General features: G+C 34.9%; 1 protein-coding gene across 2 annotated transcripts in view; it reads right to left on the bottom strand.

The window, feature by feature from the left end:
* USO1 (USO1 vesicle transport factor) overlaps positions 1–27736 on the bottom strand; it is an 81248-nt gene that overhangs the window by 39016 nt on the left and 14496 nt on the right. For both annotated transcript variants that reach the window (XM_019962935.2, XM_019962936.2), the window contains exons 2-7: positions 21363–21449; positions 21221–21285; positions 14059–14135; positions 1771–1871; positions 1266–1368; positions 869–924 (exon numbers count right to left, since the gene is read on the bottom strand). In XM_019962935.2, coding sequence (XP_019818494.2) covers positions 869–924; positions 1266–1368; positions 1771–1871; positions 14059–14135; positions 21221–21285; positions 21363–21449 — 489 coding nt within the window. The remainder of the gene's footprint in view (positions 1–868; positions 925–1265; positions 1369–1770; positions 1872–14058; positions 14136–21220; positions 21286–21362; positions 21450–27736) is intronic.

The raw sequence follows: 27736 nt of genomic DNA, 5'->3' as shown, positions 1-27736 counted from the left end.
CAAAACTAAAAATACTGTCTATGTGGTTAAGAAGTCAAGAGCATTTCAGTTTTGTCTTTGCTTTGCCATGAACCAGTTGTGAGACCAAGAACAACCCAAATGGTGTTCACTAGCACTTAAGATGAGGAAGGAGCAAGGCCGGTGCCACAGATACAAAGAGGTATAAGACATCCCCAATGAAGGACAAGCCACTCGGTTTCTGTGCGCCTTGGCCTCTCAGTGTAAGTGTGGAGACTAAATTAGTCTGATAAGATCTCCTAGCTCTAAAGTTTAGCTTGAAAGATTTTTCCAATTGCCATCTAAAGTATTGTGGTTTTGGTCAAGTTGTAGATAACAAAAAAAAAATGGTCAAGCAGCTAAACAGTACTGTATCAAAACAAAACAGTACTGGTCAATATAAAATACTCAAATGTATATGCAAATATTAAATCGGAGCAAATCATGTGAGTTAAATAGAGATTACAAGGAAAATCCTTTGAAATATATTCAATCAATTAAGGGTGGAGAGTTCAAATGCAGCACTTAACTGTTAAGTTTATGCAGTTCAATGTCTAGGGATGTTTCCTGTACTCTCTCTGGAGGCACAGTTTGGGATCAGAACAACCTTTCAGAAAAAGATGGAAGAAATCCTAAACTTGTAGAAGGCATAAATTTGAATAGCAAAATTATTTGTCTAACCAAAATACTGAATAGGCAGAAAACAAAGAAATAATGGGGCCTTGTATATAACTTTAAAAGGTCTAAACCATTAACCCAATTTTCCAAATCTAATTTCTTATAACTCTGAAAAAGGGTCATCAAAGATTTCATTTGCAAAGAGAGAATAAAAGCTGCATATTCTGAGGCTTTTAAAAAAAATGTAACTTACATCATTACGTATAACTTCCCTGGAATCTGCTAATAAGTCCATCAATCTTGAAACACCTAGAACATATAACCATGTGTAAAACACTGGCAGATCAAAAATACCAATAGTGATTCAAATTATAAACAATTTATTAACACATCATTTCAGTTATAAAAGTGATCCTTACTTTTATTTTCTTGTTATTTTGTTGTTTTATTTTTTGTTTTGTTTTTTATGATCCTGACTTAAAAAATTTTTTTTGCCTTGTCATGAAGCATGTGGGATCTTAGATCCCCAACCAGGGATAGAACCCACACCCCCTGCATTCAAAGTGCAGAGTCTTAACCACTAGACTGCCAGAGAAGTCCGTGATCCTCACTTTTATATCAAAATAATATAAGGAAGATGAGTCACTTACCCATGGGACTGACTAAAATAATTTGCTGAACCTGAGGCCCTAGTTGTTTTAAAAGAGAAGTAAGAAGCTTCACGCCAGGCCAGCGGACATGGAAATCAAACTCCTACAATACAAGAATTCAAAATATTTAACATTTGTAATTCATATTTTCAAGAAAAACTTTTTTTTTTCAATTAGTAGTATGGTACCAAAAACTATAAGCAAACAAAAAGAGTTTAGCAAACTTTAAAAAAGTAATTTAAGAAATAAAAAGAAAAATTATAAATGATCAAAATGATTAAACTGTTACTGACTAGATATAACTGTACTTTGTAAAAATGGAAACAAGCAGACAGTATGTGAAGAGATAGCACAGGTCTTAAAACAAACACGTGAATCTCTTGCAACGATACAACAAATTTCACTGTCTTAAAAAGGAACATATGTATTGCTTCCTCAGTAACACCCAAAAGGGCAACAAAAGAAGCTTATTAAGATGACAAAAACAACAAAGTTCTTTACTTACCTCCAATAAAGATAAGAGAAGAGTGACATTTTCTTGCTGCTTAATGAAAATTTCTGTAAACTGGCTTCCCAAATCCTCACTCTGCCTTGTGGAGTTTTCTTCTGTAATATTCAAAGATAAAGTACTTGAACATGATGCTTTATTATTTTAAAGTGTCTGTTTTGCTGAAGAAGCTAAGCAGAAACGGTAATTTTCTTGAACAGTGTGGCTGGAAATGGTATCACGATTATGCTGGAAGGATATATCCTTAAAATTACTTTCAGTGTCATTTAAAGAAATTTTTATTCTTTAAGTGTTTATGATATTCAAAGAAAATATATTTAGATCTCCACATTTTCTCAAGGTCATTTTTAGGTTAAACGTCTAGTTAGAGTACAAGGGAACTTACTGGGGTGATGGAAATATTCTATCTCAAATGTGATACTGGATACTGGTTATGCTACTATATAATTTGCCCAAACACACAGGACTACACAACCCCTAAGAATAAATGTTAATGGATGTAAATCATACCCCAAAATCCCCTCCCCGCAAAAGATTACTTAACACATAGTCCTTGCTGACTCTTAGTCTCTTAGTGTTCCTGAGGTAAATAACTTAATTTTAAAGTTAAACCAATCATCTAAAGATTCTTCAGTATCTTTTTCAAAAAAATTAACATATACATCCTATAAAGTTATTTGGCGGTAAAACCAGAATTTGCATGTAATTTTTCATTCATTTTTTAAAAGATTTTATATTTGTCTTTAAGATTTAATTCCTTATCTGTTGTTTCAATGCACTTTGTCAAAAAAAAAATATAAAGGGTCACTAAAAACTGAAGCAACAATTGCCAAAGCAAATTAGCATTTAAAATCTGCCTACATTATAAATGCAATATAGAGATGGCAAATACACTACTCCCATCCCCTCACCTATTCCAGACACAGCTATTCCTTTTGCACATACTGCTCCAGGCAGTGACTATAAACAATGGAGTTGGCAGTCAAGATCAAACATATTTATTATCCCTCAAATTGTTCTTTTTTCAAATGTTAGATTTTAATATTAATATACTTTAGAAATAGAAAAAAACACAGCAGACCAAAAAAGCAAGACAATCCAACACTGATAGTGATAATCTCATTTAGTTATTTGATGAGAAAAGAAAGAGACCAAAGTAGAAAACAGAAGTTTTCATATTCTAAGTTATTAATATAACCTTATTTTCTAGCATATTGATTAATATGCTGGGTTCATCCTTCAGAAATCCTAAGAAATATTTCTTTTATCATCTTTTTTTATCAGTAGAAGAATTCACTGTTTCTGAACCTTAAAACTATATTACTTAAAATACACTTTACTTTTAAAAGGACTAGTCTGGCTATGCTAAGAAGATGCCAAGGGAAAGAGGGAAATAATAGGCCGTTCATTTAGGAGGCAATAATCAAGGTAAGCAGTGAAGGTGGCTTGGAGAGTGGTCATAATTCTTATGAAAATAGAAGGAACAGGATTTGTTGGCATATTCCTTAGAGGAGTTGTGAGAAGGGGAGAAAAATAAAAGGTAGAGTGATTCCAAGGTTTCAGCCTGAAGTGGAAGGACGGCACTGCCACTTACTGAAGACTGCAAACACTGGAAGAAGTAAGCTGAGAATATATAGAGAACCAGAGGTTTAGTTTTGAATGTGTTCAGTTTGAGGCACATAAAAACTTGAGTGGGGTTATCAATCAACTGGATAAAGGAAAGCATAACTGTCAGTGGATGGGTTTGGGTTGGACATATATATTAGAATGGTAAACATAAAAATGATCTTTATAGTCATAAGACTGGATGATAAAGGGCATCTACAAAAAACATAGCTAACATCAAAACTTAATGGTAAAAGACTGAATGATTTTCACTTAAGATGAGGAAAAATGCAAGAATATCCATTTCACCAATTCTACTCAACATCATACGGGAGTTCTTAGTGTCACAGGGCAGAAAAAGAATAAAAGGCCTATGGGCTGAAAAGAAAGAAGTGAACTGTATTTATGCTTGTTTATGTAGAAAATCCTATGGAATCTACAAAAAACCTATTAGAGAGTGAATTTAGCAAAGTTTCTGAATAAAACGCCAATATACAAAATTAATGGCATTTCTATATACTGATGATAAAAAATTAGAAATTCAAATTTTAAAAATAGCACCAATTAAGAGTGCCAGAAAGTATTAAAGACTTAGGGGTAACTCTGATAAAAGATGTATAAAATCTATATACTTTGAACACTCCAAAATGGTGATGAGAGAAATTAAGATTTAAATAATATACATACTGCGTTCCTGTATTATTGTTGTTGTTATTTAGTTGCTAAGTCATATCTGACTCTCTTGCAACCCTATGGACTGTAGCCCACCAGGCTCCTCTGTCCATGGGATTTCCTAGGCAAGAACACTGGAATGGGTTGCCATTTCCTGCTACAGGGGATCTTCCTAATCCAGCACCTCCTACATTTGCAGGTGGATTCTTTATCAATAAGCCACCAGGGAAGAGCTTTTGTATTACAAGGCTCAAAATTGTTAAAATATCAGTTTACTCTCATATCAATCTGCAGATTTAACGGAATCCCAATCAAAATATCAATTTTTTTTTAGGTAGAAATTGACAAACTGATTCTAAAATTGATATGGGAGTGTTAAGGACCAAAAAGAGCCAAAATAGTTTTGAGAAGGAACAAAGTTGGAGGACTTACACTGGTAAAGATTTACTATAAAGATAAGAGTAACCAACAGGGGCTTCCCAGGTGGCACAGGGGTAAAGAATTCACCTGCCAATACAGAAAACACAGAGATGCAAGTTAGAACCCTGGTCAAGAAGATCCCCTGGAGTAGGAAATGGCAGCCAACTCCAGTATTTTTGCCTGGAACATTCCATGGACAGACGAGCCTGGTGGGCTACAGTCCAGGGGGCTGCAAAGAGTTGGACACGACTGAGCATATTCACACGCACAGTAACCAATACCGCGTCATGCAGGCAACATGAAAGACATAGAGACCAACAGAACAGTAAGTGTAGAAACAGACCCATTGGTTCGCAGACCTAATCACAAGAGTTAAAACTCTAAAACTTTTAAAAGAAACTATAGGAGAACATTTTAGTGATTTTAGGTTTGGTAAAGATTTCATAAATAGGAAACAAAAGGCCCAAATTATATAAGAAAAATAATCAATAGACTGGAATTAATGAAAATTAAAAATTTTGCTCTTCAAAATACAATGTTAGGAAAATAAAAAGGCAAGTCAAAGACTGAGAGAAAGTATTTGTGAAACATATATCACAAGGACTTTTATCTAGAATATATACAGAACTCTTACAAACTGAAGTATAAGAAGACAATCGAGTATAAAAAAAAAAGAACAAAGGATCTGAATAAATACGTCACCAAAGAAAGTAAAAGGGCTTCCCTGATAGCTCAGTTGGTAAAGAATCCACCTGCAATGCAGGAGACCCTGGTTCAATCCCTGAAGAATTGGGAAGATCTTCTGGAGAAGGGATAGGCTACTCACTCCAGTATTCTTGGGCTTCCCTTGTGGCTCAGCTGGTAAAGAATCCGCCAACAATGTGGATCGAACCCAGGGTTCAATCCCTGGGTTGGGAAGATCCCCTGGAGAAGGGAAAGGCTACCCACTCCAGTATTCTGGCCTGGAAAATTCCATGAACTATATAGTCCATGGGGTCGCAAAGAGTTGGACACGACTGAGCGACTTTCACTTAACTTCACAGAAAGTATATGGGTGGCAAATAATCACATGAAAAACTGTCAATATAATTATTTATTGTGAAAATATAAAACTACCATGAGATACTATTTCACGTCCATCAGAACAGCTAAAATTTAAAAAGATAGAAAGTATTGGACAGGATGCGGAGGAAATAGAATTCTTATACACTGCCAGTGGGAATTTTAAATGGTATAACTATTTTGAAAAACAGTTTGGTTATTTCTTGTAAAGGTAAACATACACCTACTCTATCACTTAGCTAATCTATTCTTTGGTATTTACTCAACAGAAATGAAAATGTATGTCCACAAAAAGACTTGTACATAGAAGCTTCAAGGGTAACAGCTAAAAACTTGGACAAACAATCCAAATGCTCACCAACAAGGGAAGGGATTAACATTTTGTTATATATTCATACAACAGCAATAAAAAAAGGATTAAACTCTTGATATGCACTATGAACGAAACTCAGAATAATTATGCTGAGTGAAAGAAGCCAGACCAAAATAAACCAAAAACAGAGTATATATTGTATGATCTTATTTACATAAAAATTCCAGAAAAATGCAAATAATCTACAGTAATCACAGATCTATGATTAAATGGGGATAGAAGGAGGAGGAACTGATTACAAGCAAGCACAAAGAAACTTGGATATGTTCATTATTTTGGTGGTAGTGATGGTTTCATGGATTTATACATATGTCAAAATTCATCAAACTGTATATTTACACATTTATTATATTTTAATTATAATTCAATAAAGTTGTGTGTGGAAGGAAAAAATCTAATTGGGGACATCAAGTTAAGTATTTGAATATACATATACGGATATCAGTGGCGAGGTCTGGGTTGGACATAGATATTTGAGAGGCAGGCATACAGACTGTACTTGAAGTCACAAGCCTAGATGAGACCACTGAAGGAAAAAATAGAGAAGGAAAGAAACCCATGCCCTGGGACATTCCAATGTTAAAAAGACTGGCGAGAAAAGAAAGAAAACAACAAATGAGACAAAGAAAGAGTAGCCCAGTGAGACAGGAAGAAAATCAGGGAGACAGAAATGAATGAAGAAGTGTTTCAAGGAGAAAGGAGCAATTACCTGTCAAATACTATCTCTGAACTTAACATGTTGAGAAATAAAGTAGCACTGCTAACACAGGCAGAATTTGTTTATGAACAGAATGGCTAGGGTGTGTGGTATAGTCAGAGACTTTTTTGAAAGGGAGTCAAGTGAAAAGAAAGCTCACAAAGGTTTTAAGTCAGACTGATTATACCCATTTTCATCCATTTAGTCACATTACTTTGGGCAAAGAGCCCAACTGTACAAGCTTCAGATTCCTTACTTGTAAAATGGGAACAGTTTTCTTTTACACAGGGTTTTCCGTAAGGATTTGAGTAACTAAAACATCTAGCACAGTGTTTGGTGAATAATAAGTGCTCAATAACAGTAACGACGACATGATCATCATCATCCCTAACACAGGATTTCTCAACCTTGGCACTACTGACAATGACATTGTTGTGAGAGGCTCCCCAAGCATTGCAAGATGTTTAGCAGCACCCCTGGCCTTTACCCACAAGATGCCAATTGCAATTCATTACAGTTACTCAAGTTGGGATAACCAGACATGTCTCCAGACATTGACAAATGTCCTTCAGGTGGCAGGAGGGGCCGAACTGCCCTTAAGAACCACAGTTCTAAGATTTATAACACACTATACATCTACATGCATTGATATTATCTAGTTTTCTTTTTTTTGGTCGGTTCCTTGACCAGGGATCCAATCTGGGCCCTTGGCAATTAATGTGTGGAGTCCTAATCACTGGACCACCAGGGAATTCCCTCAAGTTTCAAAATTATACAGAACATAACAGTCTTCTTTTAATGATTCAAAAAATTTTTCAAATTCTTATAAGGTTACTATTAATGAGTATTACACCAAGATGCAAAAGATGTCTAAGAAAAAGTATGAGTTATGATATTTCCAGAAACATGCTTATCTGTAAACAAATCCTGTCACTGATATTTTACCTTATATCTTTCTCATAAAAGTTGTATCCAATCTACTAAACTAAGTAGCTACTTGAGTTCATGATTGATCGGATGCCAAATAAAGTTGCTTCATTTTTGACATCAGTAAACAATTTTTTCCCCTTTTAGTTCAATTTTTTAGATTAATGGTGGTTTCAGAAGAATTGCCTAGGGAAGCGGTCATTATTTCCATTGCAGTATTTCCATTATTTCAGGGAAAACAGGTAGAGGACGACATGAAGGGATTAAAAAAACTACATCTGAAAGCTATCATTATGTTACTGCATAATTATTATGTCAAGGCTATTAAAGGGGCAAAGGCTTGATGTAACAAAGGCCTAATAAAATCATAAGGAAGTCTAATACTCAAACATAACTAGCATGGACTCAAGGGACAATATCTATCACTGATCTGCTTAAAAGATTTCCTGCTGTTCCTTTGGGAGCAGATAAAATCCTGTGCCCTGATTATTCACACATCTCTGAAAGTAAAATTCTGCATGGTACATTGTGGTTTTCAATACTCAAAGCTGAATTTACCTATGGAGTTGGAAAAAAACAGACTAGGTAAGTAGCAGGAACTGCACTCCCTTTCCATTTTATTTGCAAGGTGATGTGATGATGGGAAGGGAGATAACAAAGAAACTGGGAAAGATACGAGAATTTGGAAGCTAATAAAACCTTTTGAAAATCTCCCTCTTTAGAATCAGCCATGAAAAATAGCCCTGATTCCCATGGTATGGTAAATGCCCTTTATCCCATAAAATTTCACAAGGTTTGCTGGGCTAATGAGCCTATCTTGTTTTTAGCTACCCTGGAACCCTAACAAACCATGGCTATGTGGGGGATGGTACCAAGAACAAATACTTAGCCAAAATCTATAGATAAAAAAGCAAAGAAAATCTGTGCAAAAAGTGGCCCACACATGTCAAGAGAAAAACTCTCCACATACATGAGAAATGTTGAATAGGCAAGTAGCTTAACTGTCTCCGCCTTAGAACTGTTTCCTTCTAAGAGAGTATTAATACAATCGCAGCAATGCAATGACCTAATTGTGATGCTTTGTAGGGTTATTTTACATTTGCATATTTGCATATTTTCATATTTATTACATGAGAGCACACTTGGGTATACAAGTAACAAAATAATGCTTTTGAAATATAATTTATTTTAAAATGGTTTTTATGAGTGTTGTGAATATAGTAGAGAATATACTACAGGGACAAGACAGTAATGTACATGAATGAAGCAGGCCAGCTGTAAGACCACAAGGAGGATGGAGACTATGTGCTCTTCTAAGGAAGGCAGCAGTTCCTCAGCCCCAACTGACTGCTGCCATGGGACAGTGCAGGCCCAGGTGTCATCAGTCTTCAGATTTTTTTAGCAATTCAAAATCTAAAAAGTGATATTAATGTACCCCATTTTTAATGTTAGCAACTTATTTATTATTGAAAATACTAAGTAGTCAAACAACCTTTCACGTAAGACAGACAATGCCCTTGGGCCCAAAGACTGTGACCTCTAGAGAAGGGTTCAAAATAAAAGTCAATGGAATCTGGAGGACGTCCCTGGCGCTCCAGTACTTAGGAGTCCATGCTTCCACTGCAGGGTGCATGGGTTTGATATCTGGCCAGGGAACCAAGATCCCACATGCCACACAGTACAGCCCCCCCCCCCCCCCCAAAAAAAAGATTGACATCTGGGAGAATATTCAAACTTATAAGTTAATCTTAAAAGGAAGGGAGGAAAACCATATACAGATTTGATGGATTCTTCCTATGAAATATTTTTATGTGGACAAATGCAAATAACCAAGCTGTGGTTTAAGTCTTGGTTAGTATTTCTCAAAATCCAGGATTGTGTGGCATGTGTTAACAGGTATCTCATGAAAGCAAGCACAGGTACACAAATATATCTGGATTAAACAAAACTGAATAGGCTCCTTTTTGCAGAATTCTCAATATTTACTACATTAATGTAAATTTTGTGACATTTCAGAGGGAGATACAGTATGTTATGTTTAACTACAGATACCTTTTAATACAGAGAACTCTAGAACTTTTGTGCTTTACTATAAGGAACACAAGTTTAACAGAAGAAAAAGTTTAATTTAGTGCAGGCATTGAGCACAAACTAATAACTTAGCAAGAAGTAGATTTAATACTACACATGCAATTCATTCTGTAGCTATACTCTATAAAATACTATAGCTTAGCAGTATATAATTAAGATCTATGTTTTGAATTGAACTAGTAAAGATGAACCTGTTCCAACGATCTATGGTTCCTTCTGATTTAATATTAACTAAAAAAGTGTTAGTGAGATGTACTCCACTTCCTTCAAGTTACAGTCATAAGACAGCACTTCTAAATTTTAATGAAGAGTCCCACAAAAATTTGCTAAGTGATTAAAGTAACATACAAAGCTATTTTGATGTGGAAGTTAGTCAAGCTAAAATTACAACACTAATTATATCTAAAGATTGTAAAACAAAACTAGACTCATGAAATACTATGTTTTTGTAAGTAGGCAAAAGTATGAAACATGTAAATAATCCCTTTTCATCCAATATAATTATTTGAAAAATCCTAGAGTTAAGTCTATTTTTTAACATCCTATAGCTTATGTACTATTTGGTATACTTATTATAACTTGTAAAAGTAAATATCCCTTTGTTGTTTAGTTACTAAGTCATGTCTGACTCTGTTGCGACCCTATGGACTGTAGCCCGCCTGGCTCCTCTGTCCATGGGATTCCCCAGGCAAGAATACTAGAGTGGGTTGCCATTTCCTTCTAAAAGGGATGTTCCCCACCCAGGGATTGAACTCCAGTCTCATGCATTGGCAAGCAGATTCTTTGCCACCAGGGAATCCCAAATGAAAAATTAAGAACAAAATGACATTTTGAAATTATAGTGAAAATAAACCTAAGACAGGCATATCAAATTAAAGATTGCTTTTTAAAAAGTCCATGTAAACCTCTGGAAATATTTCACACCTATTTATGTGGCTTTTAACTAAATATGTATATATACATTTACTCTTCAAATGTATTTACAGTTGTGTTTTTTCCAGTTATATAAACAATATTAAAAAACATTCTGGACCTTCTCGTTGAAACTCCACATTAAGTTCATAATCCGTATTATGGAGGACAAAAGAGATATTCTGATAAAAGTAGTTATAACTCAGAGGGAGGGAATAACAAGTAATCTTTTACACTGTGGTCAATTAGTTAAACAAGCAGACCTGTACTTTTAAACATCTGTCTGCTTTTCTGATTATTAAATCAGAAAACTACGGAATACAAAAAAAGGTATAAAAAATTTTGTTACCCTACTTAGTAGACAATCTTATGTAAGTTATATATCTCTGGGGTTTCTCTTTAATAAAGAGAAAAATATTACCTACCTCACAGTTTGCTAACAGGATCAAATAAGATAATGGACATAAAAGCACTGTAAAATTTAAACTCTATAAATATGACGAAACAATAATAGTACTACTCAACAAGGACACAGCATTTTCGCAAGACTCAAGGCATATTAATTAATTAGGTGGTCAATATTATCTATTTTGAAACAAGGGGTTCAAATTTCACAAAAGGTAATGTTATATAGCTTAAAAGTTAGTTTCTTTGTTAGCTTTTTGTTAGGTATAGGAAATTTTGTCATGTACCATTTTAAACCTACTTTAGATGAGGATTTTTCTTCTTCATTTTAAAAAGTTAAGGATCTCAGGAAAAATAGTAAAACAAAAAAAAGTGGTTACTTTAAATTAACTATGAGGAAAAGAAGAATCAATGTTAAAAAGTAAATGGAAATTGAATCGGACCACTAGAAAAAAGGCAATATTGGTGAGTTTTATAAATTAATATTAAAAAATGTCAGTAACCAGGCCTTGTGCACGCATAATTTTAAAGGGACAATATCAACATATAAGTATTCTCTGAACTGGAATACCTTCCAGTTCTTCTTGAATATAGGTAAAATTTATATGTATACACGTATATATATATATGTATACATATTCAAATATTATTTTTAAATAAACTGGCTCAAAAATTCCCCCCTGGAAACACATAAGAAGTAATTCAAATAAATTGTCCTACCAGAGAAAAAACTTTAATTTCATTAAAATATGTACTAGAATATTTTCTGTGTCCTGGACAATAAATAATTTTGTAGTCATAGAAATGATAAAATAAGATTATAAAATATTGCTTTTTAATGAAGGAATTCTTATATATTAAAATAAATCTCAAGATTTTTTTTTTTTACCAGCCAGAAGAAACTCACTTGACAGTGTCCTTTTATATTATCAGAAATTATGCCTAAAAGCATCATGCATATTAAATGCAATCTTTTACCTTCAACATCATCTGAAAAGGTAGACAAAATAAATAAAAGTGGGTGATAAAGAAAACTTTTTTATGTAGTAGTATTCACAATAAAATAAATAAGAGCTTAAAAACATCAAATAAGCAATATAATTTCTTAAAGGAAGAGCTTCATACTCATTTTACTCACATATTTTAGATATTCTAATAGATGTAGCATGTGCTATATATGCAGAGTTATGAGACATATTTACCAATAAATTGAGGGGTTATTAAAATAACTCCAATGAAGTTGAATTCATTTTAAAATGAAGTTCATTATGTCAGCTAAGAAATATCTTTTAATGAAGCAGTAAAGAGAAAGTATCAATAATAAAATTGAAGACCCTATTTCTCAGTATCTAGATTTCTAAAAATTGACTCAGGCTATTAGCCTAAGTTCATATTTTAATCTTTCCTAGAAAAAATGACTCCACTATTGTAGTTTCTACAATTGTTTACCCTGTTTCATCCAAAGAATCACTTTTTGGATGGTAAATTAAAAATAAGGAGCCCAAATACATTAACAGAAGCAAAAAAATGGACTTAAACATTACTAGATTATGAATTTTGGAGAAGGCAATGGCACCGCACTCCAGTACTCTTGCCTGGAAAATCCCATGGACGGAGGAGCCTGGAAGACTGTAGTCCATGGGGTCGCTGAGGGTCAGACACGACTGAGCGACTTCACTTTCACTTTTCACTTTCATGCATTGGAGAAGGAAATGGCAACCCACTCCAGTGTTCTTGCCTGGAGAATCCCAGGGGCGGGGGAGCCTGGTGGGCTTCTGTCTATGGGGTCACACAGAGTCTGAAGTGACTTAGCAGCAGCAGTAGCAGCAGATTATGAATTTATAACAAAGGAATATCACCTAATTGATGCTAAACAGTTTTTTAAAAACACAAAAATTACTTAAAAAAAAAAGAGCTAAATTTTCAATCTGAAACAACTAAGAAAAAATTTAATGTTTTCTAATAAGTGTAACTGCATCTAATTTTCTGAGAAATGACTAGTGGAAATAAGTATCTTTTTCTTCAAAATGGTGGTACTGTATTTAAGTATTATTATGTAACTGACAGCCTCTTTTTCAATGAGAACCAAATTATGTTTACTAAAGATTTTTTTACTCCTGAGAAATTAATAAAGTCATGAGGTAGACATTACAGAGAAATAAAAATTTAAGAGAAAGGATATTCAACTCTAAAAAATTGTGATTATGCAACACAACCCAGTTTCAAATGTTATTACTGGTATTTTGTGAAATTAATATCTATACATATTTCTGTTACACTTTTACTTTAATAAAATAAGTGTACACAATATTATCTATACATTTCTTTATGTTACCTACTCAGATTTTGGAGGACCCTATAATTTCAGTATAAATTAGCCTTATAATATGCATGAATATCACCCTTTAGATTGTCTAGAAAAATGAAAAACCCGCTATGTCCTATTGCAACAGTCAATGTGAAATAAGGAAAGCACTCTTCAATAGCATTGGAAAATGTTACTCAGTGTCTGTTTTTACAATACATGGAATAAAATGTACGGACTTCCAGTCAAGTATTTCACATGCTGGGATTTGCCTGGTGGCCAAGAGGTTAGGATTCCAGGTTTTCATTGCCATGGCCTGGGTTCAATCCCCGGCTGGGGAACTGAGATCCTGGAAACTGCATGGTGCGGCCAAAAAGTAAACACACAAAAACAAAAAACCTTCCAAATATAAAAAAGTTAACATAAGATCTATGTTAGAAATTCAAGTATATATCAGGAACAATTCCTCTAACTTCATACTGCTCACCATGTAACATATAAATAAAAGTTTGATTTTTAATCAATAGCCAAAAATGATTATTTAACTGAGAGACTACTAATATTCATTCTGCTTAACTAAAATCAATAAAGAGAGAAAAATATATTTTAAAAAGAAGAATCTAATTCCACCTCCAAATCACATACGAAGCAGTCATCTTAAAGATATTTTCTAATGTTTTCCCTTTATTGATTAGAACAAAAAAGAAGAAAAAAAATCTTAAAAATAAATTTATAAAATAAAATCAACCCTAAAACAGCAAAAATGGCACAATCCAGTTAATTTTATGTACAGAAAACACAATGAAAGAAACTTACCTACTTCTTCCTCTTCATCATTAGATATTATATTATACAATGTGTCCAAAGCATAACCTATTATTTCAGAATCCGAACTGGAAGAAAGAAATTATTACACTTATACACTGCCAGTTAGAGTATAAGCTGTTATGACTATTTTATAGACTTTTCTTTAACAAGATTGTATAAAACACTAATCTCACTTCTGAAGACCTACCCTAAGAAAATATCAGAGTGCAAACTGTGAAGATGTATAAAGGTCTATTTTTGTAATAATACTGAAAAATTAGAAGCAACTTAAATGTCCAATAATATTTTTTAAAAGTGTGGTAAATCCATATATAGCAGCAATTAAAAAATGTATTTTTAAAGAATGTTTAATGACATGGTAATTAAAACACCCCTGATTTAATGCCAGTAGGAAAAAAACAGAATACAAAAATCAATGTGAAGAATGATCCCATCTATGAAAAACCATATATATATTTTCATGTGTGTATGTATATATTTTAAGGAAACCTTATAAATCAATTTGGAAAAGAAATCCAACTTTAAAACAAGCAAAATCAGCACAAGCCAGGTAATTTTTTAAGTCTGTGTGTATGTTTACGTATATGTTTTATAACATAAATATGTTATAAAGTGTTATCTCTAGTTGGATCTCTCGAATTTGTTTCCTTGATCTGTATTTTATTTTCTTAAAAAAAAAAAAAAAAAATTTACAGTAAACATTTACGACATTTATAACATCAGGAAGTATAAAAGTTTTTCCTTTTACTCATTTGTTTCAGGAAGTATAAGTTTTTTTATCTTTTTCTCTTTTGTTCAGGAAGTATAATTTTTTTTTTGTCTTGTAGCATGTGGGATCTTAGTTCCCTGACCAGGGATTGAAACTATACTCTCTGCATTAGAAGTGCAGAGTCTTTTAACCACCGGACTGCCAAGGAAGTCCAAGGAAGTATATTTTTGTTGTTGATAAACAGATATAATTTGAAAGCACAATGGAAGATGATGGCATTCAGAGTGAAAAGCAAGAATGAGACACAGGTCAGAAAGATTCAATAAATATAAAGAAGTGATGAGGAGTGAAAGCAAAAATGAGGGACAGAGGGTCACAACCAGAGGATGTAAATATCATATAAAATAGATTTTTAAAATTATTATTATCTGTTTTTGAGAAACTTAAGAGGGACATCTCTTAAGAGACCTTTGAGAAAGCAGGAATAGAAGGAAACTTCCTCAAAATGAAAATCTGACAATTAACATCATATGTAATGGTGCAAGACTAAACGCTTCACCCCTAAAGATCAGTAACAAGATAATGATGTCTCCCCTAGCCACTTCAACCCAACACTGAACTACAGGTTCTAGCTAGAGCATTTGGCAAGAAAAGGAAATAAAAAACATACAGATTAGAAAGGAAGAACTAAAACTATCCCATTCACTGATGACATGACCTTGTACATAGAAAATTCTAAGGAAATCACTAAAAACCTATTAGAACTAGTAAATATATTCAGCAAGGTTGAAGGACACATGCTTAACATAAAAAAAAAAAATCAACTGTACTTCTCTATACTAGCAATGAACAATCAGACAATAAAAAATTTTAAATTCCATTTAAATAACATAGAAAAGTTTTAAATACTTTGAAATAAAATTTTACTATAGTCCAAGACTTATACACTGAAAACTTTAAAACATTGTTGAAAGAAATTATCTAGAACTCAAATAAATGAAAAGATATTCTGTGTTCATGAATAGGAAGATGTAATGTTGTAAACATGGTAATATACCCCGACTTGACTTGCAGAATCACACAATCCCTATAAAAATCCCAGCTACCAGCTGATCGTAAACCTGTATGGGAATGCTGGGAATGCAACGTATCCAGAATAGCCAAAATCATCTTCAAAAAGAAGAATGAAGTTGAAGGACTCACACTTTCTGATTTCAAAACTTCCTATAAAATTATAGTAATCAAGACAATACTGGCATAAGGACAGACACAGAATAATAAAATAGATAAAGTCAAACATTTATTTCAGTTTATTTTTGGCAAGGGTGCAAAGACCATTCAATGAGGAAAGAACAGTATCTTCAACAAATGGTGTGATGGACAATTAACAGCCACATGCAAAAAGCTGGACTCCAATTTCACACCTTATATAAAAATTAACTCAAAATGGGATACAAGATTTAAATATAAGAGTTAAAACTATAAAACTCTTAGATGAAAGCACAGGTACAAATATTCAAAACCCTGGATTAGGCAATGGTTTCCTAAGATATGATACTAAAAGCATAAGCAAGAAAAGATAAAACAGATAAACTGGATTTTGTCAAAAGTAAAAACATTTGTCCTTCAAATGACACTATTAAGAAAGTGAAAAGAAAACCCAAAATATGGGAAAAAACATTTGCAAATCATATGTCTATTAAGGGATTTGTATTCAGAATAATATACAACTGAACAATAAAAAGAGAACTTAAAAAAAAAGACAAACAAATTAAAATTAGGCAAAAGGCTCAGTCATTTCTCTAATAAAGACACATGAATGGTAAATAAACACATGGAAAGACACTCAACAATAATTAGGAATATGCAAAGCGTAAGTCATTAGGTATGTGCAAAGGAAAACTACAAGATACTCTCACTAGGATGGCCATTTTTAAAAAAGGGCAATAAAAACATGTTGGTGAAGAGAAACTGGACCTTTACACCTGCAGATTAAGATGTAAAACGGCACAGCCCCCCATGTTAAGAGTTTGGCAGTTTCTCAAAAAGTTAAACTACATGACCCAACAATTGCATTCTTTTATATAAAGTATATGTTCACACAAAAACCAGTACACAAATGTTCCTAACAGCATTATTCCTAACAGTCAAAAAATGGAAATACCCCCAAATGTCTGACAACAGGTGAATGGATAAACAAATAGGCTATATCTGTGTGTGTGTGTGTGTTAGTCACTCAGTTGTGTCCTATTCTTTTTGTCAGCTCCATGTCCAAGCAATTTCCCAGGCAAGAATACTAGGGTGGGTGGCTATTTCCTTCTCTAGGGGATCTTTCCTGGAATATTATTCAGCCATCAAAAGGTATGAAATATACTAATGCATGTTACAACATGGATGGACTTTGAAATATTATGCTAAGTGAAGGAAGCCAGACACAAAAGTCCCACATTTTATGATTCCATTTATATGAAATGTTCAAAACAGTCAAATTTATACAGAGAAAAAGTAGATTAGTTGTTGCTAGGCAACAACTAATTGGAACGTTGGAACGGGGGTGGTAGGCACTAGGCAATAACACCTAATGGATACTGGACTGTTTTTGAAGTGATGAAAATGTTTTGGAATTAGATAGTGGTGATAGTTATACAACTTTGTGAATATACTAAAACCACTGAAATGTACACTTAAAAAAAAACAACTATTGAGGTGACATGGTTTGGAAACACTAGTTTCCATCAGACAACTTTCAGGCCCTGAATGTGAGACTTGGGAGAATAAGCAGTTGCTCCTCAAGTTTTAAGAGGAATGGACCCATGGACAGATGGAGTTTCAAGACATGCCAAGAAAGGGAACACAGCTCTGTGTGATGCAGCCAAGGATGAAGGGGATAAGGATGAAGAGGATTCAGCTGAAGGATTCTTAGAGTATTAGGTGGCCCAAGAGCATAAGCATAAAAGAGTAATGAAGATGAGAAGTGGAAAGAGATGGCTGCAGAATATATACCTTTGCAATCAATGAAGTTAAGAAAGCACTTGTAGCATGTTTTGAGAACAGAAGATAACAGATAAATAGAGAAGACAAAGGAAATGGAATTTGACACAAGAAAAGGAGTAAAACACAAGAAGGTTCACAGAAGTTTGGCTTTGTTGTCTAAGAGGCATAATAAAACATCCATCAGCCTCTAACACGATCAATTATTAGTTCACATATTCACAAGGCTACATGGTACACCTTATTTCTACATGGTACACCTTATGAATGCCTGGCACAGAGTAAATGTTCAATAAATGTTTTTAAAAATATATTTCTTAACCTTTGTATCAAGACTACTATTTTCTGCTGCTGCTGCTGCTAAGTTGCTTCAGTCATATCCGACTCTGTGTGACCCTGTAGACAGCAGCCCACCAGGTTCCACCATCCCTGGGATTCTCCAGGCAAGAACACTGGAGTGGGTTGCCATTTCCTTCTCCAATGCATGAGGGCCACTTTATATAAGGGGAAGCATTCTGTTTTCTGTATCAAGATAGTTGTTTCATAACCAGTTTTGTAAGACTCAATGAGAAATGCATGCATAAAGATTCATGAAAAAAATTACATGTATGTTTAATAATCACACTAATTTTTTTGATCTAACATTTGTTTTCTCGTAACTTAAGAGTATTGTTTAAAGCAGATAGCAAAATTGGGTTACTTTATTACTTTTCTATTGACGCTGTAGCAAATTACTACGAATTCAGTAGTTTATATAACACAAATATATTATCTTACTGTTCTGGAAGTCAGAGAGCTGAAATGGGTCTCAGTGGACTAAAGTCAGGTCTCATCTGGGGTGCCTTCTTTTCTGATGCCTTTCAGGGAGAATCCATTTCCTTGCCTTTTCCAGGTCTAGAGGTCCCCTTTCACTTCTAAAACCAGCAAAGACAGATGGAGGTCTTTTCATTTTACCTCATTCTGACCTCCTCTTTTGGATTCCTCTTCAACTTTTGAGAAGCCTTAGGATTACCTTGGGCCCACCTGGATAATCCAACATAATTTCTCTATCTAAAAATCCATAACTTAATCATATCTCCAAAGTCTCTTCTGCCATCTAAGGTAACATTTATAGGTCGTGCTGAGAGAATATAAACATCTTTGGGGGACCATTATTCTTCCTACTGCAGTTGCCCACCTGGTGTTAAAATAACAGATAGTCCTGCAGCTGCCCACTCCAGTGTTAATAACAGACAGTTCTGGAATAACATCCAATGGATTCAATCAAACACATTAGAATTAACTGGCTTTGGGGGGCTTTCCTGGTGGTCCAATGGTTAAGACTCTGCGATCCCAATGCAGGTGGCCCAGGTCCGATCCCTGGTCAGAGAAGTAGATTCTAAATGCAACTAAGAGTCCACATGCTGCAACAAAGAGCAAAGACCCCATGGGCTGTTAAGACACAGCACAGCCAAATGAATAAATAACAAAAACAAGAATTAGTTGGCTTTCAAAGGTGGCCAACGTGAGTTACACTGAGGAGGATAGCAAAGATTCTATTCGGCATGAACAAGCAGCTGGGCATTGCTGAAATACCATTTTAAAAGAGGTTATGAGTTTTGATAGACAGGCAGCATCTAAGTCTTTAAAAAGCTTACATGCAGGACTTCTTTGGTGGTTCAGTGGTTAAGAACTTGCAATCTAATGCAGGGGACATGGGTTCAATCCCTGGTGGGGGAAATAAGCTCCCCCACATGCTTAGAACCACATGCTGGAACTACTGAGCCCACAAGCTCTGGAGCCTGTGTGCTGCAACCAGGACCTGATGCAGCCAAATAAAGAAAGAAATATATATATATTTTAAAATGCTTATATGCTTTGCTTTGTTTGAGGAACTTGCACTTCACACTGCACTGAGTTGGTTAAATGCATTAAACAGGTGAGTAATAGAAGATTCACATTTCAGACAGATATTCTTGAAATGAATGGAAAGACAAAGAGGTCAGAGGCAAAAAATAGAGTCTGGAGGTGGTGGGTGATTTTAAATTATGTAAAACAACAACAACAACAAAAAACCTCTCTGTTACAGCTCACTTCAAAAGGTGGACCCTAAGTCTCCTCTTCTTTAATACAGGCTGAACTTATTAACTTGCTTCTAGTAAAGTACAATGTAATGGGATTGACAATAGGTGACTTCTGAGACAAAGTCCTAAAAGGCATTGTGGTTTTCTCTCTATTCTCCCTCTAAGATCACTTGCTCTGGGAGAAGCCAGTTTCTCATATCATGAGGATGCTAAAGCAGTCCTTCAGAGAGAGCAACAAGATGAGATATTGAGGCCTCTTGCCTCAGGTAAGTGAGCCATCTTGGAATCAGATACTCCAGCCCCAGTCAAGCCTTCAGATGACTCCAGTCCTGGCTGACATCTTGTGCACAACCTCGTAAGAGAGCTTGAGCCAGAACCACCTAGCTAAGCCACTTCTGAATTCCTGATCCACAGGAACTGTGACATAATAAATATTTGTTATTTTGAGCCAGGAAGCTGTGAGGTAATTTATTACACACTAATAGATAACTAATACAGTGGCTGTGAAAATGACTTAAGTGATTAATACTGAGAGCCAAAACTAGGACTGACAATTGAAATCAAGAGAATTCATGGATTCCAGCTTTTTTTTTTTTTTGTCTGGATGGGCATAATGGGTTAAGCAGAGGGATGAATTCAGCACAAAACCTCCCGTTTCTTATTTTAATGGAAAGGTGCTAACTGGGATGAACTTGGGTCAAAGGCAGCTGAAGTGGATCAGGCGGGTGAGGGGATGCGGTGGAGTATTAGCAGGACAACCAGAGACATATTAACTTTTGAACATTTTGAATTTAAGACACCTGTGAAGAGATCTTGATATGGTGGAAATGTAAACTGAGCAGCTAAAGATTGAAAGATATATTTAACTAGAGATAAGATCTAAAGTTATTCCTGTACAGTTGTTAATTAAAAACAAAGATGCAGATGCTCTCTTAAAGAGAAACTAAAAAAGCAAAAACTAGGCTGAGTGACTCTTCTCTTAAGACTTCCCTCTATTAGTATGAGTTTACTTCTCTCCCCTCAGAAAGACAAAGTCTAGATAACTGATATAACATATAATATGTATATTATAGAATAGTATGCTATAGTATACCTAAGTGAAAACCAATACATTAATTTGTTCAAATTCCAAATTTTAAACCTTTATTGGACAAGTTACTTCATTCCATTTTTATATAATGGTAAGCTCTCAATCCCTGAAGGTTTAGATTATGTCTGTCCTAAATGCTTAGCACAATGGTTTGGATCTAGTGCCCAATAACTGTTTATTAAAATGACAACTGAAAGTAAAAACTTAGTAGCCTTAATCATTTCTGGAACAGTGACTCTAAAACAAATTAATTAAAATTTTAAGAAAAATTAGGGAGAAAAATCATTAGAGACATACCGATCTGTTTGTAAAACATGGATAAGATGTTCCATAGCTTGAATACCCACTTCCAAGCGATATTTCTGCACAAAAGAAAAATGTTATTTAAGAAAGGAATATCCAACTTAATAACCTGAATAACTGATAAAGTGTTACAGACCTTAGATAATGATTTGAGAGCTCGCACAGCATTTCTTCGGTCATCCAATAAAGTAGATGAAGCTACTCTGTCACAAAGCTTTTGAATCTGTCATGGAAAAATGAAATAACATAAATAGAATAAAAAGAAAGAAAAAAAAAAGATACATAAAGTTTCCTCCAAAATTTATACCATTTAATTTGAGGGGAATAAAAAAGGATGTCACTATTTAGGTAGTATTATAATCTTGTTACAAATATCAAATAGATTTTTCACAGAGACTTGAAAAATGGAAGTGGTAGAAGAGAAGTCAAAGAAGGTTAAGTCATATAAACCGAAAAATTAAAACAAATTAGTAGAATCAGAGCTTTGCAAACATAACTATTACAGCTCTTTGAACTAAGAAGGATCCATTAGGGCTATGGTATATGATGTGTTAATAAAGTTAATAAACAAAAAATTTTTAAGTGATGATTGTTTATATCATAACTTCACCATAATGTTTCCACTACATATCTGAATGAGAATAGTCAGAAATTGTTTATCAAATATTTAGTTTTAAGTGTGCCTCAAAAATCTAGAAGGGTGAAATGTTCTAAGTCTCTAATAAATTTTCAGGAATTGAAATCTGAACTGAATTTTAAAACAAACCTTGGAGCATTGTTTAGAATAGAAAAAAATTAGAAACAACTGTCCATCAAGAGAAGAAAAACTAAATAAATTATGGTATATTTGCCAGTCAAATACTATTAAAACTACTCAAAAGATATTAACTGTACTGACATAAAAATACTATGATTTAATAAACAGTGAAAAAAAAAACAGCAAGTTGTAAAACTATGTAAATTGTGAGCTCACTGTAACAAAAGAACCAAACTGTGTATGTATGTAAAACTGCACTAGAGAAGAATTTGGAAACTTAAAGCAACTATAAAACTTCTAGAAGAAAGCACTGGAGAAAATGCTTGTGGCCTTAAATTAGGCAAGAGTTTCTCAGACACATATACTAACAGTACAATCCATAAAAGAAGAACATAATAATTTGGACTTCATCACTCCTGTTCTTCAAAAGACACTGTTAAGAGAATGAAAAGCCATAGAAAGGATGAAAACACATGGAAAACATGTGATAAAGAAGTTTTTAAAACCATTACACTCAGGTCCTTTATAGCTCCAACAGTTTTTTCCTATCTTATTATGCTATTGTTCATTCTTTAATAACAGTTTTTACTTGGATTCTATAAATGATTTTGGCATGTCACAAATTTTGCATCTGATGTATCAAAATTAATGGTGTTTAAATACATATAGTGTTTTCCAAATTATGTTCTGTAGACTTCCAGTGTCCCAGAAGATATTAAGACTTCCTAAGATCACAACCAATGGGAAACATAAGGTTATATACAAAATTAGGTTTCTGCAATGCAGAATTTCTAAGTCTTTACTATATTGATTTGCATTTCTTCACACTACAGATGCAGTATGTTAACCAAGCCTAGCTTGACTTTTTGATTTTATTCATTCTCAGTTCAGTTCAGCTCAGTCGAGTCAGACTCTGCGACCCCGTTGAACCACAGCATGCCAGGCCTCCCTGCCCATCACCAACTCCCGGAGTCTACTCAAACTCATGTCCATTGAGTCAGTGATGTCATTCAACCATCTCATCCTCTGTTGTCCCCTTCTCCTCCTGCCCTCAATCTTTCCCAGCATCAGGGTCTTTTCCAATGAGTCAGCTCTTCACATCAGGTGGCCAAAGTATGGGAGTTTCAGCTTCAACATCAGTCCTTCCAATGAACACCCAGGACTGATCTCCTTCCTTTATGATGGACTGGTTGGATCTCCTTGCAGTCCAAGGGACTCTCAAAAGTCTTCTCCAACACCACAGTTCAAAAGCATCAATTCTTTGGCACTCAGTTTTCTTTATAGTCCAACTCTCACATCCGTACATGACTACTGGAAGAACCATAGCCTTTGTAGACAAAGTAATGTCTCTGTTTTTAATATGCTGTCTAGGTTGGTCATAACTTTCCTTCCAAGGAGTAAGTGTCTTTTAATTTCATGGCTGCAATCACCATCTGCAGTGATTTTGGAGCCCCCAAAAATAAAGTCAGCCACTGTTTCCCCATCTATTTGCCATGAAGTGATGGGACCAGATGCCATGATCTTAGTTTTCTGAATGTTGAGCTTTAAGTCAACTTTTTCACTCTCCTCTTTCACTTTCATCAAGAGGCTCTTCAGTTCTTCTTCACTTTCTGCCATAAGGGTGGTGTCATCTGCATATCTGTTATTGTTATTTCTCCTGGCAATCTTGATTCCAGCTTGTGCTTCCTCCAGCTCATCATTTCTCATGATGTACTCTGCACAGAAGTTAAATAAGCAGCACGACAATATACAGCCTTGACGTACTCCTTTTCCTATTTGGAACCAATCTGTTGTCCCATGTCCAGTTCTAACTATTGCTTCCTGACCTCCATACAGGTTTCTCAAGAGGCAGGTCAGATGGTCTGGTATTCCCATGTCTTTCAGAATTTTCCAGTTTATTGTGATCCACACAGTCAAAAGCTTTGGCATAGTCAAGAAAGCAGAAATAGATGTTTTTCTGGAACTCTCTTGCTTTTTCAATGATTCAGAGGATGTTGGCAATTTGATCTCTGGTTCCTCTGTCTTTTCTAAAACCAGCTTGAACATCTGGAAGTTCAAGGTTCATGTATTGCTGAAGCCTGGCTTGGAGAATTTTCAGCATTACTTTACTAGCATGTGAGATGAGTGCAATTGTGCAGTAGTTTGAGCTTTCTTTGGCATTGTCTTTCTTTGGGATTGGAATGAAAACTGACCTTTTTCAGTCCTGTGGCCACTGCTGTGTTTTCCAAATTTGTTGACATATTGAGGGCAGTACTTTCACAGCATCATCTTTTAGGATTTGAAATAGATCAACTGGAATTCCATCACCTCCATTAGCTTTGTTCATAGTGATGCTTCCTAAGGCCCACTTGACTTCACATTCCAGGATGTCTGGCTCTAGGTCAGTGATCACACCATCGTGATAATCTGGGTCATGAAGATCTTTTTTGTACAGTTCTTCTGTGTATTCTTGCCACCTCATCTTAATATCTTCTGCTTCTGTTAGTTCCATAACATTTCTGTGCTTTATTGAGCCCATCTTTCCATGAAATGTTCCCTTGGTATCTCTAATTTTCTTGAAGTGATCTCTAGTCTTTCCCATTCTTTCCCATTGTTTTCCTGCTCACATTTAGAAATTATTCCTACCTTAAACTGTATTTCTTAGTAATTATATTGACTTTCAAAAATGGAATAAAACTTTCTCTTTATTAACTGGTTGACAGTTTTTCTCATTTTTTTTTAACCAGGAGAAAAACTAAACAATTATCTTCTGAAAACACAAATCTCACTATTCTCAGCTTAAAGAATTCCTAAAGCTAAAGAGTTTTCCTGTGTATAACTGTAAGATAAAACTGTTAGCTAAAGATAGATTTCTTTTCTAATGAGTTCAAATTATATATCTTCAATTAACTTTGATTAATAAATAAAATCAGTAGTTTTTTCAGAAAGTTGTGAAATGTAACTTAAAAACTAATCACTATTTTAAAGTGTACTATGTATATATAAAAATTCCTGAGTTTGGGTAAATATGTCTCAAGACTATTTGTAAGACAACAAACATGCTGGGAGTTCCCTGATGGTCTAGTGGTTGAGACTTCAGGCTTTCACTGCTATAGACAAGTTCAGTCCTTCGTTGGAGAACTGAGATTTTGCAAGCCACGTGATACAGCCAAACAAAAGGAAAAGAAAAAAAAGACTATAAACATGCTTTTCATCTATTAAACTTGGGTTTTAGTGGCAAGCACATATTCTTCTCAACTGGTGATTTTAATCCGAACTTTCTCTCTAGTGCCTTAAGACAATTAAATCACCACACTGCAAAATCAATAAGTCAAAAATGAATGTAAGAACAGCTTATTTATCCAGAGCCATAATTAAGCTATTTCAGTAACTTTCTGTCAGCGACCAAAACGGCCTTTTCATTTTATTGATTTCTGATAGCAATCTAAAACTAATTACAACCTTCTCTGGCTTCTTAAAGAACATAATTATAAGCTTTCTTGGCATTTAAGCCTAAGTCCTTACCAATATCAGATACAGGGATGTTTTACGTGGTAAATGAAGAAATGAATATAAAAATCTTTGAACAGTACTTGGCACTATAAATGCTCAATAAATGTTAACAAACTTCATTATTACTAAACTTCTATGATTCCTTTGTATTTTTTTTCTATCCTATTAGGCTTTTGTTTCTAACAGATCATTCAAATTTTGCAGATTTGCAGTGAGCAATCTGATAATTAAGCTAGATGGTAATATGTCTATAACTCCAAATTATTCAGGCTTCAACTCAAGACTGAGTACATGGACTTTGCAACTTCTACTTTTGCTGTGAGAAAGCCTTATTACCTTGTAATAATATTTCACAGAGTTGAAGTTTCTGAGTAAGTGATCTCTCCAAGATGAAGTGTTATGCTCCTAGTTTTCACAGACAGTGGAAACCAAATGAAAGGAAATTATTATATATGTTTCAAACCTTACAAAGACTTAGCCATATTTTAGGTCAAACACAGGTCTGTATTTTTTAGGTGACATTTCAGTTCAGTCACTCAGTCGTGTCCGACTCTTTGTGACCCCATGAACCGCAGCACGCTAGGCCTCCCTGTCCATCACCAACTCCCAGAGTTCACCCAAACCCATATGCATCGAGTCAATGGTGCCATCCAACCATCTTATCCTCTATCGTCCCCTTCTCCTCCTGCCCTCAATCTTTCCCAGCATCAGGGTCTTTTCCAATGAGTCAGCTCTTCGCATCAGGTGGCCTAAGTATTGGAGTTTCAGCTTCAACAACAGTCCTTCCAATGAACACCCAGGACTGATCTCCTTCCTTTACGATGGACTGGTTGGATCTCCTTGCAGTCCAAGGGACTCTCAAGAGTCTTCTCCAACACCACAGTTCAAAAGCATCAATTCTTCAGCGCTCAGCTTTCTTTATAGTCCAACTCTCACATCCATACATGACCACTGGAAAAACCATAGCCTTGACTAGATGGACCTTTGTTGACAAAGTAATGTCTCTGCTTTTTAATATGCTAAGTTGGTCATAACTTTCCTTCCAAGGAGTAAGCGTCTTTTAATTTCATGGCTGCAGTCACCATCTGCAGTGATTTTGGACCCCCAAAAAATAAAGTCTGACACTGTTTCCACTGTTTCCCCATCTATTTCCCATGAAGTGGTGGGACCGGATGCCATGATCTTCGTTTTCTGAATGTTGAGCTTTAAGCCAACTTTTTCACTCTCCTCTTGCACTTTCATCAAGAGGCTTTTTATAGTTCCTCTTCACTTTCTGCCATAAGGGTGGTGTCATCTGCATATCTGAGGTTATTGATATTTCTCCCGGCAATCTTGATTCCAGCTTGTGCTTCTTCCAGTCCAGCGTTTCTCATGAGGTACTCTGCATATAAGTTAAATAAGCAGGGTGACAATATACAGCCTTGACGTACTCCTTTTCCTATTTGGAACCAGTCTGTTGTTCCATGTCCAGTTCTAACTGTTGCTTCCTGACCTGCATACAGGTTTCTCAAGAGGCAGGTCAGATGGTCTGGTATTCCCATCTCTTTCAGAATCTTCCACAGTTTATTGTGATCCACACAGTCAAAGGCTTTGGCATTTACCAAGAAAAAAATTTGTAGCACAAATATACTTAACTCCTATTCAGAGTATTTAAAATACTTCAAAGACCATTTAATATTTCAAAGGCCATTATTCTATTTATTCCTGACTTGAAACACCAACTAAATGCAGTATAATTGTGTTCATTATATTCTTTTCCTCTTTGAGTTATTAGAACCCTCTGTGTTTTAGCTGGGCACAAAGGCTGTCCACCTAGACTACCTTCCAAGCTCTCCTTACACCAAAGCATAGAAAGTGACTACCTTCTGGTCAGTGAGTTGTACCTTCCAAGTCATGTCCTTAAAAGGAAGCTATACGCTCATTTCTCTTTCTCCTTCCCTCAGCCTGGGACTTGAACCTGATGCTAGTGAAGCATCTTCAACAAGACACTATTGTAGGGGATGGCAAAACAAGATAAAAAGCAGCAGCTAGGCCCCCAGACCACCCTGAGGAGCATAACTAACCTACACAAGGGATCACCTTCTAATGGGACTTTTATTGGAGAAAGACACAAACTCTTGTCCTGGTTAGACCTCTCTTATAGTAGCTGATCCAATACCTAAACTTGTAAGACATTTTACAGGAGTGGAAACTAAGGTTCAGGGATGAAGAAATGCACCCCAAAGTACACTGCTAGTTCGGTGGTATGGTCCAGATTCTAA

This window comes from Bos indicus, chromosome 6, assembly GCF_029378745.1.
Source record: "Bos indicus isolate NIAB-ARS_2022 breed Sahiwal x Tharparkar chromosome 6, NIAB-ARS_B.indTharparkar_mat_pri_1.0, whole genome shotgun sequence".
In the NCBI taxonomy this organism is placed as follows: domain Eukaryota; kingdom Metazoa; phylum Chordata; class Mammalia; order Artiodactyla; family Bovidae; genus Bos; species Bos indicus.
This window is presented reverse-complemented; position numbering and strand designations above follow the sequence as displayed.